This window comes from Petaurus breviceps, unplaced genomic scaffold (assembly GCF_028583685.1).
Source record: "Petaurus breviceps papuanus isolate PSGF00001 unplaced genomic scaffold, PetGlider_PUasm1.0 90644, whole genome shotgun sequence".
Taxonomy (NCBI): domain Eukaryota; kingdom Metazoa; phylum Chordata; class Mammalia; order Diprotodontia; family Petauridae; genus Petaurus; species Petaurus breviceps.
In genome coordinates this window covers 5,306,310-5,327,105 of record NW_027187298.1, presented here as the reverse complement: position 1 = coordinate 5,327,105, position 20,796 = coordinate 5,306,310, and the positions used below count along the sequence as shown (strand labels likewise).

Here is a 20,796-nt window from a genome sequence, read left to right as displayed (position 1 = left end):
TGAAGGCCTCCTCAGTGTACTAGTATAGGAATAAGCAAGCTTTCCAGTTAATATTCAACAATGGTTCACATCTTTACCATTTCACAATTAACTGAAATATGCAGATAGTGGTGCTCATTGTTTGATTACAAAAAGGCATTTGATTCCACAGAACAAAGTGCCATTTATATGTTCTTTTACAAAAAGGTATCTCCCATCCATAGATAAAGATTCCTTGGAAGGTAAGAATAGAAATAACCCCTCTGCTAATTAATAGAGATATAAAACAAGGAGCTGTATGCTCCCTCAAATCACCACTGTGATTAAGGAGATCCAGCTCTGAGTCCAAGTCAAAGAGGGACTGTCTTTGGATGGTAAGGTTTTCCAAATGCTTCAGTTATCAGACAACATTCTACTGACTCCATCAAACCCCAAGATATTACAGAGTCTCCTGGAAGAGATCTATAACAGCTCAAAGGAGTTTGGCCTGTCCATCTAGATAGGAAATACCAAATGGATGAAGAATATCTCTTACCCAGACTTAAACAGAAACATTTTACAAATTTTGCTCTATTAGTGAGACATGGAATATCACTTCTTCTGAACAACTTAAAACAAGTATCATACAAACTGAAACAGGGAGACACATGGTGGATGTAAGCACTCTACACCACCACCAACAAAAAACCCAATGAGAAACTCCAAAGAACAGGAGCAAAAGGAGTCACCAAGGAATTGAAAAGGATGACAAATAGACAACCACAGTGCCCCACTGGAACCTTTGCAATGTTGGAAGAGGGAGAAGTCATTCAGCATGTTGGATGGTCCCCCTTGGAAGAACTCTTAGGAAGACTTGAACAAAAGTCACATAACATGAGCAGATATTGGCGGGGTCTGATCTCTGTAGTGAGAGGGAACTTTAAATTAAGATCTTAGATTCAAGTGTGTAATTGAGTCTGGATTGATTTTGGAAGCAACAAGTATTGACCATTAAGGCTATTTGAGGTCCTTAAAAAAGAGGCTGACAGGATATTTTTTGTGTAGGAGCCTCCCAACTAACTTATGACCAGGGTTGCTATTTGTTTTTTTCCAGCAGCCTTAAAGGTTGTAGGGGAAGTATCTGGAAACAAGAAAGCTGACTGTTAAGTCGCAGATTGTAAAAAAGAAGGTGCAAAGGAGTTCCTTACTGAGAACACAGAGATGACACAATAGAAGCAATCCACTGTATGACTTAGGACAAGTTGGTTGGCCTTTCTCATCCTCAGTTTCTTCATCTGCGAAATGTCCAGGAAAGGATCTTAAATAGCACAAAGAACACTGGAGTGGAAACAGATCTGGATCTACCATTAATAAGTTGGAAAACTTTGGGCAGACCATTTGTCCCCGAGGTCTCATTTTCCTATTCTATAAAATGAGAAAATTTGCATTGATGATCTCTGAGTACATTGAGACTCCATAACATGGTCATCTATTATGGGTAAAGGCAAAACTACTTCCTGATCTGGTATTTGTAGGATGAAGAATGAAGAACACTGGAAGATACTATCTGATAAGGACCAAGTTTCTGGTTTCATGAAGTAAGAAAAATATCATTTAACTAAGACCTTCCCAACCTATTCTATTATATACACAAACACAACAGGAGAGCAAAGATTATCATCCTCACTCAATTCCTGTGGACCATTACAAAAAAAAAAAACACAGCATTTCAGTGCTGCATGGGTTTGCATGTACATGGGTCATCCAGTACAATCTATTTCTGAGAAAAAATCCCTTCTATAAAACACACAAGAAAGCATTAGCAATTTTTTTTTCTTAAAGAATTCTAGGGAAGGGAAACCCATTACCTCTGCAAACAATACATTCCACTTTGGGACAGCTCTAATCATTAAAAAGATTTTTTCCTACATAAAGATTAAATTTATATACTTCACCTTCTATCCACTAGCTCCTAATTCTGTCCTCTGGGGCCATATAAAACAAGTCTAATTCACTTCCACATGAAATCCCTAAAATCCTTTAAGATGGTTAAAATACCACCCTCCATCACTCCAAGTCTTTTCTTCTTTAGGATAAACATCCCCAATTCCTTCAAACAATTGTTATATCTAAGACTTTTCCAATCCCAATCTTCCTCATCTGGATGCTTTTGGGTTTCTCAAGTTCCTTCCTAAAACGTAGTGTCCAGAACTAAACACAATATTCCTGATGTGGTGTAACCAGGGAAGCATAGAACAGTACTATGAAATTCCTGGTACAAGATACTATGTGCTCTGAGATCCTGTTACATTTCTTGGCTGTCACATGTCACACACAGGCAGTTGCCAACTTGTAGATGGGTTATATCCCAAAGGTTTATCTTACATGGTTATTTGGAATTCATCTTCCCATAGGAAAAAAATAGTTATGAAGGGTACCTAGGTTTTCAGGCCAATATCAATAGCCAAATAAACCTATAATATGGCTAGATTACAGAATTTAAGTGCTCTGGGAAGCAGTTCTCCAATTGTGCCCTTTGACGCACTCTTTGTGGGAGCAGGTGTTTCCAAGTGAGGTGCTCATAAATCATTTCTATTTTTGTTGCTCCGGCATGAAGCATGGTGTCTGGTACGTAGTAGGTGCTTAATAAAAAATGTTTTGTTCTTTTTTTAGACCAGGCTGGTATTCTCACTGGTATATGGAAGATCCAATAAGAAAACTCTCTATGCCAATGCAGATCAGCACCTGCTCAAGCAATGTAAAAGTCTTACAGGGCCACTTGCTGCAATGAGGGGTAAAATGACTTGGCCCATGTCACAAAACCATTATGTATCAGTTCTTTGAGATTCTTTGATTCTTTTTTTTTTTTTGCTTTTTGGAGGGGGGAAGATAGATAGGGCAATTGGGGTTACATGACTTGCCCAAGGTCAGACAGATAGGGGTTTTTTTTGTTTATTTATTTTTTGGTGTGTGTGTGTGTTAAGTGTCTGAGGCCATATTTGAACTCAGGTCCTTCTGACTCCAGGGCTAGCCACCCCTGTATCAGCTCTAATGGTAGTTCTCTGTCCTCTATGGAACACTACCTCTCAAATTCATATTAACTGGTAAATAATAATTCATATTCACAGCACAATTAGGTTCACAAAATGCATTCCTCACAATCACTCTTGCAAAAGATAGAATTGGTGATACCAGATAGTTCCATTTTACAAATTACTAAGGTAGAAACTTTAGCAAGATTAAGTGACTTAGCAAAAGTCACACAGTTACCGAGGATCTTAGCTAGAATTTAGTCCATTCTTCTGGCTTCAAGGTCAGCATTCTTTCCTCTACCACCTAGCCTCAAGAAACAGTCTATGGCAGGAAAGGATTTGTGGTAATAAATGTGACTGTTTAATGTATTTGTCCCTGGATACAATTCCTTGCGCTAGCCCACATGTGTCTCCCACTTTCCCATGTCCCTCTCTCACTACTCCTTGCCTCCCACCTTCCAAAGTCTCTCCCTCCTCATAATTGCCTCCTTTAGAAATTTAGTGGCTCACCACGATTAGGGGTAAAGAGGAAGAAGGGGCAATGTAAGGCAGTTCAAAGGTACATGGTCCCTAGGCCAAAAATGGGAGAAAAAAAATCTGTAAAACCAACTGTTTAAGCTAGATTTTATTACCATTCGGACACTTCTGGGAAATAAAGCTCTTCTTGCTTCACTTCCATGCAGTGAAAACACTGGCCACCTTGTGGTTCCCTGTATGTAACATTCTATCTTCCAGTTCCATAACTTCGTATCTAATCCCCTCCCCAAAGTGACCCTATATTTATTTTGTATGTGTATACATACATATACATATATACATATGCATATACACACACATATGTTGTCTCCCCTGACACAAGGCATAAGCTTCTGGAGAGCAATAACTACTTCATCTCTGCCTTTGTACATACCTAGTTGCTAAGCAGGTAATAGTTGCAGAAGAAATGATTAGATGATGTTAACTATTGATTAACAAGCTGCTTGTAAGAGCCACCAAAGCATTTATTTCTACCAACAAGGTTTGGAAATTTGATTTTTGAGGAAGTATCCCTCTCCTAGATTTCTAGAAGGCATTTATTTGAAAGACTTATACTTTTCAAGATGCCCTAAGGCTAATGAAGGTAGTGGTGGTTGGTTTTTTCTTTTTTTGGTGATGTGCTAAAAGCATATATGTGTATGTATAAATATACATATATATTATATATTTCAAAATTATTGGTTTCCTTTTTATCCTGTGTACTTTATGTATTTAAAAACATTATTTCTGGGAAAGGTCTGTAGGCTTCATCAGAATGCCAAAGAAGTCTATGGAACATATGAACACACACACACACATACACAAAGGTTAAGAACTTTTGCCTTTGGATTTAGTCTCAGAGAAAAATAATTCTTTTAAAAGGAGAGGAAACTCTCTTAGATACAATTTTTTTTCAAGTACTCATCACTAGAACTCTTTTTTTAATTCACATTCTTAAATTAAGAGATAGGAAAGCAGCATATCTTTTGTGGCTAATCTACCCCTCTGGCCAGAAATGAAATGCTCATCTTTTTAAGACTTACAAGTATGTAAGCAGCTAGTTAGTAGTTCAGCAATAGACCTCCACCTAGAAGACAGAATCATAGAAACAGACTTTTTTTAGAGCTGAAAAGGGTTTTAAGAAAATCATTTGATCCAAAATCATAATTTCACTGAGGAAGAAACTGAGGCCCAGAGAAAGGAGTTATTGCTCAAGGTCATAGAGCTAGCTCTTTAGAATACTGAAATGCCTTTGTCCATCTGCCCCCATGTTAAAGGACTCCTAATTAATTTTATTTGTTTTTATAATTAAGAAATTATTCATGTATTTGCAAGGAAGCATGCTGTTCTTTGAAATCAAGACCTAGGTTTAAATCCATTTATCTTTCTACTAATTTATAGATGAAGGGAATCACAGTAAATCACAGATCCTTGATGTATTCATATTTTCAAAAATGATAAAATAAAGGAGGAAGAAGAGGTTCATCCAGGACTAATTCCCACAAATGATTTTTCCTCTAGTCCTGTATAAAGAAGGCGCCTTCACATAAATTACCTATTTCAGTTTCAAGAAGCTGGCTGAAGGCCTTATAACATGGCAAGGATTATGTAAGGCTTATATAGCCTAGAACATTAGTTTTCCATCCCTTGGTGAAATGAGAGTGGTCTCTACTTATCCTAAAGCATTTTTATATATGTCATATTAAAACCTCCCTTAAGCAGAACCCATTATTAACCCAAGGAAAACCTCAGGAGTATAAGATATTATATAGAAAGAATACATGAAACAGTCCAACTGGACCAAATCATTAAAGAGACAAGTGAGACAGCCTAGCTAGATGGGGCTGAAAGAGCAATAGTGAAGACAAGAGATACGAATTCTAGTCTTGATCATGCCACTAAGAAGCAGAATACCCTCAACTAAGTCACCTCACCTCCCTGAGCTTCTCATTTGTAAAATATACATAACAATAACAATACTTACAGTACCTACCTTGCAGAAGAAGCATTTGAGGAAAACAGCTCTTAGTAAACATTAAAGTGCCTTAGAAATGTAAGCTATTGTATCATGATTATTAGGTCATATCTAAAATAGCTTCTAGTATTAATATTCTATGATTCTACTTCTATGGCTATTCTAATCCTCATTAAAGTGCTAGAATAAAATGAAGAAATGTTAGAAGTAATAGAGTGAAGTGTTACGTCATGCTGTTCCCCTATTTTATACTAAGGTTGTGAGTCCAAACCCTTGAAGAAGAAAGAGATAAGGTGTATAGTTTGGTCCAAGAATCAAATATCTTTATAGCTGAGGAAGACACTCAACTGAGAATCAATTATCAAGCCTTTAATAAGTGCCTGCTAGCACTGGGCCTTGGGAGCACAAAGACAAGATTAAACAGTTCCCAGTCTGGCCTCTCTGGAATGAATGAAAGGACCCTTTCAGCCAAAGACCAGATTGTGAGGAGGGGTCACCTCTCCACTGACTGGACATACCCTTCTCTCAAAATGCATTATCACACTCCTTCAGATCTACAAGCAACACAGCCGCAATCCTCCCCCACCCCCACCCCCCAACCCATCACCCCCATGGCGACCCGCCATGTCTGGAATGCAGGCAGCAGCCAAGCCAGTTCTCTGCGAGTCAAGAGCTGAGATTTTGATTATCTATTGACAAATTCATGTAAGGAGCAGAGAGACGGGCCAAGGAGAAGGGCATTTGGGTGGGGATGGAAGCAGCAGCTGTCAAGACTGGGAAGAGCTGCACAAACCCTCTAAATGTTGAGAGGAACTGGGAAACGCAATCTACCAACCTTGACCTTCTCTATTCCCAGTTCCCACTCTCTTTCTGAGATGAACCTGACCTAGACATTCCCCTCTCCCCTCAAACCCACCCAAACCCTGCCAAAATCCAAACCTATTCCTGGTCTTCCAGGAAGGGGGGGGGGGGAGGGGAAGAACAAGGGGATCAAGGGGTATGGCCAGATACAAAATGCTCAGGTCTACGCCAACCTCCCTACCCACCCACCCCAGCCCATCAGCGACAAGCAGAGCCCCCGAAGCAAAAAAAAAGGGGGGGGGGAATGTTTTGCAAACTGGTAAAGGGCGGAATGGGGAAGGGGAAGAAGGAGAATGTAAAAGCAGTAACAATGCAGTAGAAGCAAGATGCACTGGCCCTTAGGCTCACCCCCACCCCAGTCCCTTCTAAAGGTCAGACGGCTGCCCCCCCCCCTCCACAGAATCCCCTCAACCCCCTTCCTCCCTGCACCGTTGCCCGCCGTCTGCACAAATATACAAACCAGCTCTCAGGGAAGTCAAGGCCAAGGGCAAACGCTCCCTCCCTGCCTGCCCGCCTGCCTTGCGGCCAGTAGACAGAAGAGTTGTCAGCAGCGCCGGGAGATCCCCAGATCCCCAAGAGTCGCCGCGGCGACAGCCAGACTCTGCCAAGCAGGAGCGACATCCTCCCGCTCCCTCGGCTTCTGCTCTGGATGCGACAGAGCAAGCCATCGCAGAGGCAGGCGGGCAGGCAGCGAGACTGACGGATGGGCTCCCTCCTCCTCCTCCTCCTCCTCTTCCACCTCCTCCTCCTCTTCCTCCTCCTCCTCCCCAGAATCCTTCCCCGAAGGCGTCCGCACTGCGCATACAAAGGGGGTCGGAGCCGCGGCTCCTTCCTTTACCTGGGTGTTTGCCGCAGTTCTGCCGTGGCGGGCGCGGGCGCGGGCACGGGCACGGCCTCCTCGGGGCTGCGCAATCTCCTTCCTCTGTGTCTCTCTCCCTCCCGAGCGGACACTGCAGCTGCTGCAGCTCCTGCCGCCGCCGCCCCTCCTCCGGGCAACAACCGCTCCCCACGCCCCCCTGCTCTCAGCCCGCGCCCTGCCCGGCGCGCGCAGGCCCGGGCTGTGGGGCTCAGCCGCGCGCCGCTGAGAGGTCTGAGTTGGGCAGTCTGCAGTAGCTTCTCTTTATTGCACCGTGGGCTCCCCCGCCCGTCCTTCCACCTCCACCCCGGCCCCTAAAATGTTAGTGGGGTGGGAGTGGGGGGGTTGAGAATGTGGGGGAATGAATGAAAGGGGAGGGGAAGAAGGAACTGCTAATCTGAGCACAAAGACGCCATAAAGCGTCAGTGGGTTTGCTGCAGCGTTTGCTTTTGAAGACCACCGCCTGTCCCCCACCACTTGGGAGCGCGAGCGCAGCTCCCTCTGCTGACCAAAGGAACGAAGTACCAACTCGGAGAAAGCATCCATTGCCAGCTAAGCTGGCCCTTCCTTAAAGAAAATCATGGGACCTAAGACTGGAAGCCTAATCCATTCTCCTTTAAGTGAAAAGACAGCTAAACCTGAATTCAGATCCTGGTTCCCATACTTGCTTAGGGGCTTTGGCCATATTATGTACTTAGGATTGGATTTGGAGTCAGAGGCCTGGGTTAAAATCCAGATTCTTGCATTTACCATCCCAGTGACCTTAAGGAAGGCATTGGAATAATGATTCTTGCGCTGCCTTTCCCCATTAAAAACCCTCTGTTTCTGTTAGAGAAATACTTCAGAAATGTGTCTGCTAGCTCCAGATGTCATTTTTGATGACTCAGTTCCATCTCATCTGGCCATCATTTCTCTAGCAATGACAAGAAAGGGAGCAGCTGAAATGGTAATAATGAATCACAAAATGCCAGAGCTGGAAAAGGTCATATAACTCAAGCTCTTCATTTTAAAGAGAATAATAATAATGATAATAGCTAACATTTATCTAGTATTTTAAGGTCAACCAGTCAACAAGCATTTATTGAAAACTTACCATGTGCCAAGCAGCAAAGCACATGATCTATATTATCTCATCAGTGATCAGTGAAGGCAGCTGACTCTCAAAGGTAGAAAGTGATTTTTGAAAGGTCACATAGAAAGTCAGTGTCAGCAGAAATGAAACCAGTAAAGCAATTTCTAACTCCTGAACCAATCTGCATTTCTGTAGTGATTTAGCTATTTGGATGGTTTCAAGATCTCCTCAAAGTGAGATCTATGCCACTCTTCTGCTCAAGAAACCTTTCTGGCTCCCTATTGCCATCCACAATTTGATTCTAGCCTGTCTTTCCGGGCTAATTACACATTACTGATCCTCAAATGCTCTACCTATTCATCACCAGATTGACCCATTTGCTGTTTCCCATATGCAGTATTTTATCTCTCATCTCCATTCTTTTGAACCGGCTATACCCCCAAGTAAAATTTTCTCCATCTACATCTCTTCCTCCTCATACTCTGGGTACTCTTTCAAGAGGCTACTCCCAATTTTCACAGTTGTTAGGGACCCCACACTTCCCCACCCTCATTGTGTATTTATTTTGTGTATGTCTTGCATTATCTTTCTGGAAACCCAATCCATCCCCCTTTTTTGATGGGATTTATTAGCTAATGGTCTCTAAGTTCTCTTTTGATACCTGATCCTATCATTCCTATGAAATCTCTGCTCCATGAATATAGGGACTGGCTCATTTTTTATTTGTATCCCAGAGCAAAAATAAAAACAACTTCCTTTTCATCCTGACCTGTAATTTCATTGGCATAGAAAACTCCTGGTAAGAAAATTCTCTTTACCAGTGAAGACCATCAACTACTCTTACACTTAAAGCCATAGAGACTTTGCATGGGGTATGAGGATATTAAGTGGATTACCTAGGGTCCTTCAGCCAATATGTGTCAGATGTTAGACTAGAATACAAGCCTTTATGACTTGTAGACTGGTTCTCTATTCCCCTGGTCAACCTGCTTCTTATTGGACACAAAAGATATTGAATAAATGCTAGTTAATTGATTGATTAAAGCTATCCATTCGTTCTCATCCTCTGCTATTTATTTTTGGATTCTTATCAAATGAGGCAGTGAAAACAGCATAAATAACATGGTACTTTGAGTCAGAGAAGCTCAGCTTGAATCCCAGCTCTAATATTAATAACTTGTTTGATCTAGGAGGCAAGTTATAGAACATCTGTGGGTCTAAATTTCCACATCTATAAAATGATGGAATTTAACTAAATGCTCTCTAAGGTCTTCTTCAGGTCTTAGTCTAGATCCTTAGGAAATCTTCCATGAAGCTCTCCCCAAGTGCTGCACACCTTCCTCTGATTCTTTTACTATGCAGAAAATAGCAATAGAATGTTCTGTGCTCTAGTTACATGACTGGACAGCGTCCTATTACAGCCATAATTGTCCTTTATAAATCTGCCATGTTGATCTTTGTAGATCTTATGCTAAACCCTGCTCACCTCCAGCTTGTGTCTTGCCATTCATTGACTTTCAGTCCCTTTGCAATTTAATATAATATGAGATCATAGTATTCTAGAATTTGTAGTCATATAGCATCTCTAGACAATCACTGCGTTAAAGATATGGACTTTGGCAGAAGAGAGCAATTTGGGATAACCACAAGCCCTAGCTCCTATTCAGTTTGGAGCTTAGCTCCTGTTTCATCTTCAAAGTCTGTGAAAGATACAGATACAAAAATCCTATTAAAGAAAATATGGCCTGGAGGAAAGAGCACTGTGCTCAAAAGATTTTTCAAGTCTTGTGTCTAACCCTGAGAAGCCATATTTATTCATGTCTTCTTTTCCTCCCCACATGAAGATAATGATGCCTATATTACTTATTTCCCAACCATAATCACAAGGGATTGGTAGAGAGGCTTTTGGATATAGGGGGAAGATCATTGGAACTGAATGTGGTTGTTGTTTGTCCTTAGTGAAGAGGGTCATGACATCAGAGAGTTGATGAAATGACATGCAAGTGAATTGGATTTTAGTGAGGGAGGGCTGTGTAAGGCCACCAGCCTCACTTTCTCCTCCAGAGCCACTGGGTCCAGTAGCAAGATATAGATAAGGACAAACGGAGATGGCCCCAGATGCTGTAGGAGACCTTAGCTTTAGAGCTACGGCCTTCTCCAGGTCTCAGTTTGACTGAGGCACTGCCCATTAAGTGATGAAGGCTAGGTAAGAAATGAGGCAGAAAATGGTCTCTTTTACCTAGTCAAAATAAATAAATATGGGAAGGGAAAACCCTCTGGATTTCTGGCTAAAACAGAAACAATTACTATTTACATTCACTCTGAGCCAATCATGTCCCAAACAATGACCAAGTGGGGCTTGGGCTGGGATCCGTTGGCCAATCAACGAGAGCCAGAATGATTTGAGTTTAAAGCATTGTCCTTAAAGAAGAAATCTGGCCCATAAATCCCGAGATATATTGCTAGATTTCAGTGATCAAAATTTACATTCCTTTGGGCAGAGCACCTGTAGGGTAGGGTATGTGGACACAGGGAAGGGAAGGGGGAAGGGGGAAAAGGGAAGGAAAAGGAAGTGGGAAGGAAAGGGAGAGAAAGAGAACTGGAATTAGAAGAAGTAAGGAAACAAACATTTAAATACCTAAACCCTGTTTGTCTTCGTTTCCACTTCTGTAAACTGAGCTGGGTAATGAAATGGCAAACCACCTTTGTCAAGTAAACTTCTGATGTGGGCATGAAGAGTTGGACAGGACTGAAAACAACTAAACAATTACCATATGCTAGGCAGTTAGGTGGCTCAGTGGATAGAACACTGGGCCTGGAGTCCGGAAGAATGAGTCCAAATCTGGCCTCAGACATTTACTAGCTGTGTTACCTTGAACAAGTGAATTATTTTGTGTTTACATTAATCCATTGGAGAAGGAAATGGCAAACCACACTAGTATCTTTGCCAAGAAAATCCCATGGACAGTATGGTCCACAGGGTCACAAAGAGTTGGCCATGACTGAATGACAACATATACCTTCCTTTGTGGTAAGTACTTTGCAAAAATTATCTTATATGAAATTCTGGGAGCTAGGTGTTATTTTTATCCCATTTTATAGTTGAAAAACTGAGACAAAGGTGACTTGCCTAGAATCACTCTGAGGCAAAATTTGAATTCAGGTCTTTCTGATTGTAGGCCCAGCTCTCTGATCACTTTGCAATAGGCTGCCTTGGAATCATACCTGAGCCACTTACAAATGTGTGATTAGTCTCTGTGGGTCAATTCACTTATATACATTATAATATATATATAATATTAGTTAATATTGACATAATATATTTATTATGATATATTAATATATATTATTATATACATAATATTACATATATATTAGTTAATGTTGACATTAATATATTTATTATGCTATATTAATATATACACAATATTATCTATGTATTTTTTATTTTTCCCTTTATATTCATGACGTGTATATTTATTTGTATTGTTGTTTTCTCCATTAGAATGAAAGTCCTTTAAAGTTTGTTTCATTCTTTGCATTCCTATCTCTAGAGTCAAACACAGTGTTTCGCTCTTAATAAATGCTTAACAAATACTTGCTAAATTATTGATTTTTGCATCTTCAAAAAAACTTTTAGCATATAATGTGTCTGTTTTTTGATAAAATCAATTGTGCGTTATTTAGAATGGAGTTTACAAATTTTTGCCCATATTCCTTGATTCTTCACAACAAAATCACATTTTTATCATACTGGATATTAAAAGTAACTTTGATGACCAGTCCATTTCCCCAAATTTAGCCTTGATTATAAAACATAGATTTTCAATGAGGTTTAAATTAGCTGAGTCCCCCGACCATTAGAGTTTATAAATTTCCATCTCTTGGATAAATTCCATAAGCTGTCATGGTGTATAATGTGCTACAATGTCATGTTACAGTGTTCCTTCTCCATGTGGGAATTTCTGTAATTATGGAACAATTCACTTTCTCAGCATTATAAAAAATGTATCAGAGTTGAAGTCTGGGGAAAAGATTCTTAGACCCACTGGAAGAAAAAACGAAAAAAGACTCTGTGTGTGTGTTTGTGTGTCTGTGTATTGGAATAGATGTTTAAAGGCTGAAGATATCCATATTTTATCTAGAGATCCTTCTCACAACAAATTTAGTATATCCTTGATTGAAAAAGTGTTTGACCAAGAAAAATGTCTTTTTTTTCAGATTATTTAGTAACTCCAATCTTGGTATTATCTTTCTCATGATAAACCTCTTCTTTTCCTTTTGTCTTTATAGCAATAATTAAGCAACTTTTTTTTATTGGTTATCTCATTGTTCTTCCGATATCAAGATGTCTTCACTACATAGTAAATGAATCAATAACAACCTCTGTAGATTCTTTGCTTCTTTTCTGAGAATTAATTAGGCTCTTTTACAGCAATAATTTGTCAAGTTTTTTTTTAATTTGTTTTTAATTTTCCAATATTTTACTTTGTATTTCAATAAATATTGTTACTTTGGACTTGGGTGATGATCTTTGAAAGACTTGACTTTATACCAACAGCCACTGTAATATTTCTAACAGTCATTGAAATGTGTTCTTTAAAAACTACAACATTTGCACATTGTCTTGGAGCAGTATCCAATCTTAAAAACCACTGAATTAAAAATACAGTAAAAGATTGATGAAAAGTGCATGGCATGAAATCCAGCAAGCAATTCATAAGGAAATAACTAAAGTTAGAAAACCAACTCAATCATTTTTATCTGCTCAGGATTAAATGTCTGTAGTCAACTTAGTGTTAATAGATACACACTCACATATGTTCATTGTTTTCATAAAAGGAAGTCATATTAAAAATTTTGCTTGTCCCCATTAACTGATAATTTGCATACTACTGAATTTGGGGAAAAGAGATCAGTGTTCCTTTAAATGTAAGTCTTTATTTATAATGAATCTTACTAAATATGATAGTATCTATTTCATTAAACTACTTGTATTGTTGACATTTCAACAACTTCCACATATTATAGTATAAAAAAAAAGAGATCAGCACTTGGAGTCAAAAATAATTCAGCTCCAATCTGTGCTACACTATTAACACATGGTATGACTTTTTGTGACTTTGGTGGGTCCCTTAAGTTTTCCTGACCTTACTTTTCTCATCTATAAAATGGGGATACCATTACTTCACATGACTTTTGTGGCTAGTAGGTAAAAAAAATGCGAGTGAAAAATTTGTCTTCTGAAAAGTACTACCAAACACCTCCCCCCCCAAAAAAATACACATACACAAAGTAAGAGTCTAAAGGATTTAGTGCTGAAAAACCTTTTATTTTTAAATTTTCTTTTTTCTCTCGACTTAAACATCAACATTTTCATATGCAAATAACAGAAAAGAGAATTGTATATGAAACTATAGACTTCTATTACATATAGTTTGTTTTTTCTTTCTATTAAGTTTTAAAATATAGTAACAGAATTGTCCTGCTTGTCTGTCCTCTTCTGAACTTTTATCTGTTCTCTTCTGTGTATTTTAAAAAAATAATTTATTTGATACTTAAATACAAAATGAGAAAAGAAAATCGACAAGTTCACTACAGAACATAAGAGGATTCAATATAAAACAATAAATTTCAATTTCAAGAAAATCTATGCAATAAATACTATACATTGTTTTCACAGTTGCCCAGATTTTCTTTGCTTCCTTATAGGTTTTCTTTTGTTCTTTGCTGTGCAATCTTTACTTTATTTTTTCCCTATCTCCCCCCACACACACAACACACCTAAAGAAGGGTACAATTAAGCAAGAATATATTTATATGTGTGTGTATGTATATGTATATATTACATACACAACATAGATATCTATAAACTTATACATTTATATATATATGTATATATATACACACACATATACCCTAATACAGATATATGTAAGATTGTACTATGCTTATTTTCACTTGTCATCTGTTTCTCTGAAGGTAGATAGCATCTTCCTTTATAAGTTCAAGTCTTTCCATGTTTTTCTAAATCAACAAGCTCATCACTTCCTACACCACAGCAATGTTCCAAGCCAATCATATCCTATCTGAGTGATTGTCTATAAAAGTTTTCCCCCACAATTTCTACATTCCTTCTATTCTTAGCTACATAGGCTTTATTTATGCAAGAAAATTTTAATTTAAAATAATCAAAATGATCCATTTTGTACTTCAACAATCATCTCATTTTATAGTTTAAGGTCTGATACTGCTGAATCTGCTTCCTTTACATCTTTTTCCCCTTGTTTCTTTGAAGTTCCTGACCTTTTGTTTCTCCAAATGAAATTTTTTTCTAACTTAGTAAGATAATTATGTTGTAATATAATTGGTATGGCATTGTATAAATAGATTAATTAGGTAAAATTGTCATTTTTATGATATTGTATTTACCTACCCTTGAACAATAAATATTACTTCAATTATTTAGATCTGCATTCATTTGTATAAAAAGTATTTTATGTCTATGTTCATATAGCTCCTGTGTCTATTTTGGCAGGTATTTTATACTATCTAGGTATTTTAAATGGTCTAAAACAATATTGAATAATATTGCTGACACATATTCTAATTTCCCTGTTTTTCTCTCTTGATTAGATCTGCTTTAGCTTTAATTTTGTCTGAGATAATGATTACTATCCTTGCTTTTTTTTACATAAGTTCTGCTCCTGACCTTTATTTTATCTTTGTGTGTCTCTCTCATTTTTATAACATTTCCTGAAAGCGACTAATTATTGAATTCAAAATTTTAATTTGCCGCCAGTTTCCCTTTTATAGGCAAATCCATCCCATTCACATTCTGAGCTATAATTACATGTTGTGTATTTTCCTCCTTCCTATTTTTCCTCATTCTCCTCACACTATTGCTATCCCTCCTCACTTCTCTGCTTTACTTCTGTCAGCTACCTTGCCTTCCTATTCCTTCACCTACACACCCCTCCAAGAGTCCTTCCCTTAACCTCCACCACCCACCATCCTCTTGCTGTTTTATTTCTTTCGGAATTTAGAAGACTTATATCCTTCTAGATATACATGTTATTTTCCTCTATTTTGTTGTGGTAGTTATGTAAATTGTTCCTCTGGTCTTTGCAGCACTCTGCATTATTGCATACAAATCCATGAAAAGCCTTTTGAAACCCACTTACTAACCTCTCCTGCCCCAGGGAAGTTTTGAAAGATGTAGGCCTATCCGCTGCTATGGAGTGGGTTGTAGGGAACTAAGCTGGGCATGAATGGAAAAACTGTACAGCCTCCCAAGTTCTTCTTCAGGAGGGTCTTATAAACTGTTGCCTGCTTATTGATTAAAATTATTTCCTAGTACCTAAGATATACCCTAATCAAACCTAAGTACAAATACATTCAAAGACACCTCCAAATTATTCTTTCTTATTTATCTGTGGTTTTCATTTCAAAATTCTTCTTTCTCCATCTATTACAGTGAAAAATCAAGGACTGTCTAAGAGAGATGATGCAAGCTTAAAGGCAATAGCAGCTCTTTCCCCATGTTAACCAAAATGCTTATTTGTGAAACGTATGTAGTAATGCTTCCTGAAACAAACCACTATACAATAAGAGAAAGACAATAGCAATTTCCCAGTGGGTTTCAGACAATGGAACAGATTCAAGGAACTATATTCCAAAAGGCTTAATTCCTTGGTAATAGATATTATTAGGGTCTTTCATTTCCTAGCTTTGTGGTATATATTGGGAAAGTAGTTATTTTCTTTATGTAGTCATCAGTTTTCATATTGGTAAAAGGAAAAAGCTTACTAGATCAGGTGTTCTTAGCCCTTTGTAGTCTAATGATGCCTGATAACTCTTTCTTGGAATAAAGTTTTTAAGTAATCAAGGAAATGCTAAATGACAATTCTAAGTTAGTGAAAATATAATTTTTCTTATCTAAGTTTATGCATCCTCTGAGATCTACCAACACACCTCTTGGGGGTCTGTGAACTAGATGCTAAGATTCCTTAAAATTCGAAATCCTATGATCCAATACATTTTGTTACAATACTTGGTACAAAACAGGTACTTAATAAACATATGCTTATTGATTAATTGATTGATTCTATGGAGTTCCAAATCAATCAGGAAGTAATTATTAAGTTTCTACTACAGGAAAAGATCCAAGATAGTGGAGTAGGAGGAGGCAGTGTATCAAGGAGCTTTCCTCAACCTCCCCCAAGCCAAAAACAAAAGCGAACAAAAATACCACTTCTCCAAATAGGTCTAGAGAATGTATTAAACTGAGTCCTGATGGTGAAATCTAAGAAAAAGTCACAGTGAGTCATTTTTCCAGCACAGGTTAGCATGGAGAGACAAAGACTTTGTGGACAGTAGGAATGGAACCTGGTGTGGAGACACAATCAGAACATGTCAACACCCAGGGAGAGGCTATGAACTGGAGCAAGAAGGGATCTCCCAGACTTTTGCAGGACACTTCAATGGGGTCAAGTACAAACTTGTAAATTTGCTGCCTTCTAACCAATTACAAGTCACAGATCCAGGACAGATTGAAAAGGGAACTTGGGTCAAATCCACTCCACTTCCCTACTCCATATCCACTGAGACTCCCAGGGGTCTCAGACCCTAGGCAGTATAATAAGAGAAGAGCAAGTTCAGAAACAAGTAGCTATGGAGGGGTTCAGTTCCCAGGAACAGAAGGAGATATCCCTTCTATCCTCTAGCCCGGTCTTAAGTCTGCAAAGGAACAACCAAGGCCACAATCCCAGACCAAAGGAAAAGCAGCAGTTTTGTAACTCTGAACCAACATAGCTTGACAGTTAGATGACAGCGACTGAATTCAGATGCAGTCTACCAGGGATCTGATCCAAACCCACTCCAGGAATTTGTAGAACTCATCCCAGGGAGGCAACAATCACATTTTGCCCTGGATCAGATCATTTGGGGGATTGTGGAAAGCTTGCAAATCCCAAGTCTGAGTTGTCCCTGAGATCCTGGAACAGCATAACATCCAAGGAAGCAAATACAGGATGAACCCAGACTTTCCCCACAGAAGTATGCAAAGCCCAAAATCACAAAGAAAGCCAGAAGAATCAGCAGGCAAAAAGATAATCCAATCATAATGAAGCTATTATGGTAATAGAGAAGCTCAAGACACAAACCCAGAAGAAGAGAATGACTTCAAAATTTTTTTCAAGCAAAGCCTCAAAGGAAAACAAAGCTTGGGCATAAATTCAACTAGAATAACTGCAAGAGATGAAGTAAAAGTTATAATAATGCATTTAAAATGGGTTTTTGTCAATGAAATTGGTGTTAGAGGAAAAATAGAAAAGAAATGAGAGCTATGGAAGAAAATATTGGAAAAGTAATTAACAGCTTGACACAAATGGTACAAAATCTTACTCTAATTATAAATATCCTGAAAATTAAAATGAACCAGAATGAAGGCAATTACTTTATGAGACTGCAAAAAATATTAAAACAAAGTCAAAGGATTGAAAAAAAGAAAAAATGTAAGGTATCTCATAGTAAAAAGAACTGACCCAAAAAAAAGATATGGGGGAAAATAACAATTGGACTATCTGAATGTTATGACTAAAACAAAAGCCTAGACATTTTTTTTTTTTGCTTTTTGGAGGTGGTAAGGCAGAGCAATTGGGGTTAAGTGACTTGCCTACAGTTGCATGGCTAGTAAGTGTTAAGTTCTAAGGATGGATTTGAATTCAGGTCCTCCTGACTCCAGGATCGGTACTCTATTCACTGCACCACCTAGCCCTCCGCTAGACATCATATTCTAAGAAATCTTAAAAGAAAACTGCCCAGATCTCTTCGAACTAGAGGGCAAAGTAAAAAGAGAGAGAATCTACAAATTAATTACTGAAAGAAACCCCAAAATGAAAACTTCCAGGAACATTATTGTCAAAATCCAAAGCCTCCAGGTCAAATAAAAAAAACATACTGAAAGCATACATAAAGAAAGTATTAAGCTTCCAAGGAGCCAGAGTCAGAATCACATATGATTTAGCATCTGCCAGTGTAAAATAATGGAGAGTTTGGAATACCATATTCCAAAAGGCCAAGATTATAGGCTTACATGTAAAAATTACTTATCTAGAAAATAATGGGTATAATTCTACAGGGGTGAAAGTGGATTTTTAATGAAATAAAGGATTTATACATATTTCTGATTTTAAAAAAGACCATAGCTGTATAAAAAATTGAAATTCAAACCCAGACGTTAGGAGAAACATAAAAAGGTAAGCACAAATGAAAAATGATAAAGGACTTAAACATGAATAAACTGCATATATTTTAATATGAAGAAGTGATACATGTATCCCCTATCAACTTTATCATCATCAGGTGTCATAGAGGGAGTCTAATTAGACAGAAGGCCTGGGAATGGTTGTTATGTCTTGACAATCTCAAAAGAAGAGAAAGAGAAAAATAAAAGACTACACTGGGCCTTGAGAGAGAGAGATAAGGAGGTTAGGGGAAATTATCTCATTTGGATTGAACAAGTAGACAACTTTACAAAAAAGGTGAAAGGTGGGGGTGGGTTGAAGAAGAAGTGGCTGATACTTGAAGATCAATCTCGCCTGTACTGGTCAAAATGACACATACACACACAGAGGTGAGTGCAGAAATATATTTCACTAAGCAGGGACATGGGTGGGGGGAAGGAGAAAAGGGAGAATTAGAGAGAAGGTAGAATAAGGAAGCGGTTAGTCCTAAGGAAAATAAAACTTAAAGATGCATGAAAATATTTATAGCTCTTTTTGACATAGTAGAGAAATCTGAGGGGGTACTCAAAAATCAAGGCATAGCTGATCAAGTTATAGATGTGATGGAATGCTGTTAAGCTGTAAAGAATAATGAAGGGGATAGTTTCAGAGAAACTTGGAAAAGCACAAGAACTGATGCGTTGAAGTGAACAGAACCAGAAGAATAGTGTCTACAATGCTTATAATATGCTAAAGATAAATGACTTTGAAAGACTTTGGAATTCTGATCAACCACAATTCCAGAGGACTAATACTAAAACATACTATCTATCTCCTGGCAGAGAGGTGAATGACTCAGAGCACAGAATAAGACATATGTTTTTGGACACGGTCAGTGCTGAAATTTATTGTACTTGTCTATACATGTTTGTAAATAGTTTATTATTTTTTCCTTTTCCAGTTCTCATTCAGGTGGAAGGCAATAGGTAGAAGAAGTAGTAAGATGAGATTTTTTGCTGATTGAAAAAAAATATGTTTTTGAAAACTTTCTACTATATGATAAGCACTGTGGTAGGTACTAGGGATACAAATATGAAAAAAATCTCTAATCATAATGAATATACAGTCTAATAAAATAGTGAATTTAGCCACATATACAGAAGTACTAAGGGAGCTTATTTGAATGACTGATTCCATAAATAACTTCAGACAAGGGGCCAACATTTTCACCAGTAGGCATCCCCAGCACCTAGCTCCATGTTTTGACCATTATTTCTTTTTCAATACTTGAAGAGATTTATAATTTTATTGACTTACATCTTTTGATGGATCTTATCACACTTTAAAAGATGTTTCATAAAAGTTGCTTTCACCAAAGTAATCATCCCCTGATCAATCAGTTAGCATTTATTAAGCATTTGCTATGTTTGAGGCATTATGTCAAACAATGGAGATGCAAAGACAAAGATGGACTACCCTAACCTCAATAAGGTTACATTCTATCATGAGAAACATTATGTACATATCTGAGATTGTACAAAATATATGAAAACTGAATACAAAGCAGTTTGGGGAGGAACAACCCTAGAAGCTGAAAGAATCAGGAAAGGTTTCATGTGGAAGGTGACGAACTGCATCTTGAAGGAAACCATGGATTCTAATAGACTGAAGTGAGGAAGGAGTGAAGAAGTAATGAATTCCAGGACCAGGAGACAGCCAGTGGAAGGACACAGAGGAAGGAACATCATGGTTAAGGAACACCAAGGCCAATATGGCTAGACCATAAGTGTGTGTGTGGGGAGAGCAATAAAGACATTACAAAGGCTTTAAATATCAAAGGAATTTATATTTCCAGTGACTCTTACTTTTATCTCTGAGGCACTGAACTTCACTGAGTAGAATGTTAACATGGTCAGATCTATATCCTCGGAAAATCACTTTTGCACCTGTGTGGAGAATAGATTAGATTGGACTGGGGAGGGGCTTGAGGTAGCCACTCCATATTTAACAAGACTTATCCTAGAATAACAAATACACCAATCATTTTTGGGACCATCTTAGAACTTCCAAGTATTTGTGATTCATTGACATAACCTATGAAGACCCAGAGTCATCTTCATGAAACATTAGAAGACCCTGACGTGAAGACTTAATAAACATTTGCTAAACTGTGTGCATATTAGAAACAGAGACAGAGACAAAGAAATAGAGAATAAAAAAAGAGACAGGGAAGAGAGGAGGAGGAAGACAAGTGAGAGAGAGAGAGAGAGAGAGAGAGAGAGAGAGAGAGAGAGAGAGAG

General features: G+C 38.2%; 1 protein-coding gene across 7 annotated transcripts in view; it reads right to left on the bottom strand.

Annotated features, from left to right (window-relative positions):
* RNF144A (ring finger protein 144A) overlaps positions 1 to 7,337 on the bottom strand; it is a 161,557-nt gene extending 154,220 nt beyond the window's left edge. For 3 of the 7 annotated variants that reach the window (XM_069064787.1, XM_069064788.1, XM_069064789.1), the window contains exon 1: positions 7,181 to 7,337. Coding sequence is in view for 1 of the 7 variants with exons in the window: in XM_069064781.1 (XP_068920882.1) it covers positions 6,803 to 7,010 (208 nt within the window). In the remaining 6 variants the exon portion in view is untranslated. Of the gene's footprint in view, positions 1 to 6,802; positions 7,027 to 7,180 lie in introns of those variants that run through there. The other 4 variants (XM_069064783.1, XM_069064784.1, XM_069064785.1 and 1 more) reach the window with 3 other exon arrangements.
* Positions 7,338 to 20,796: the final 13,459 nt, after the last annotated feature.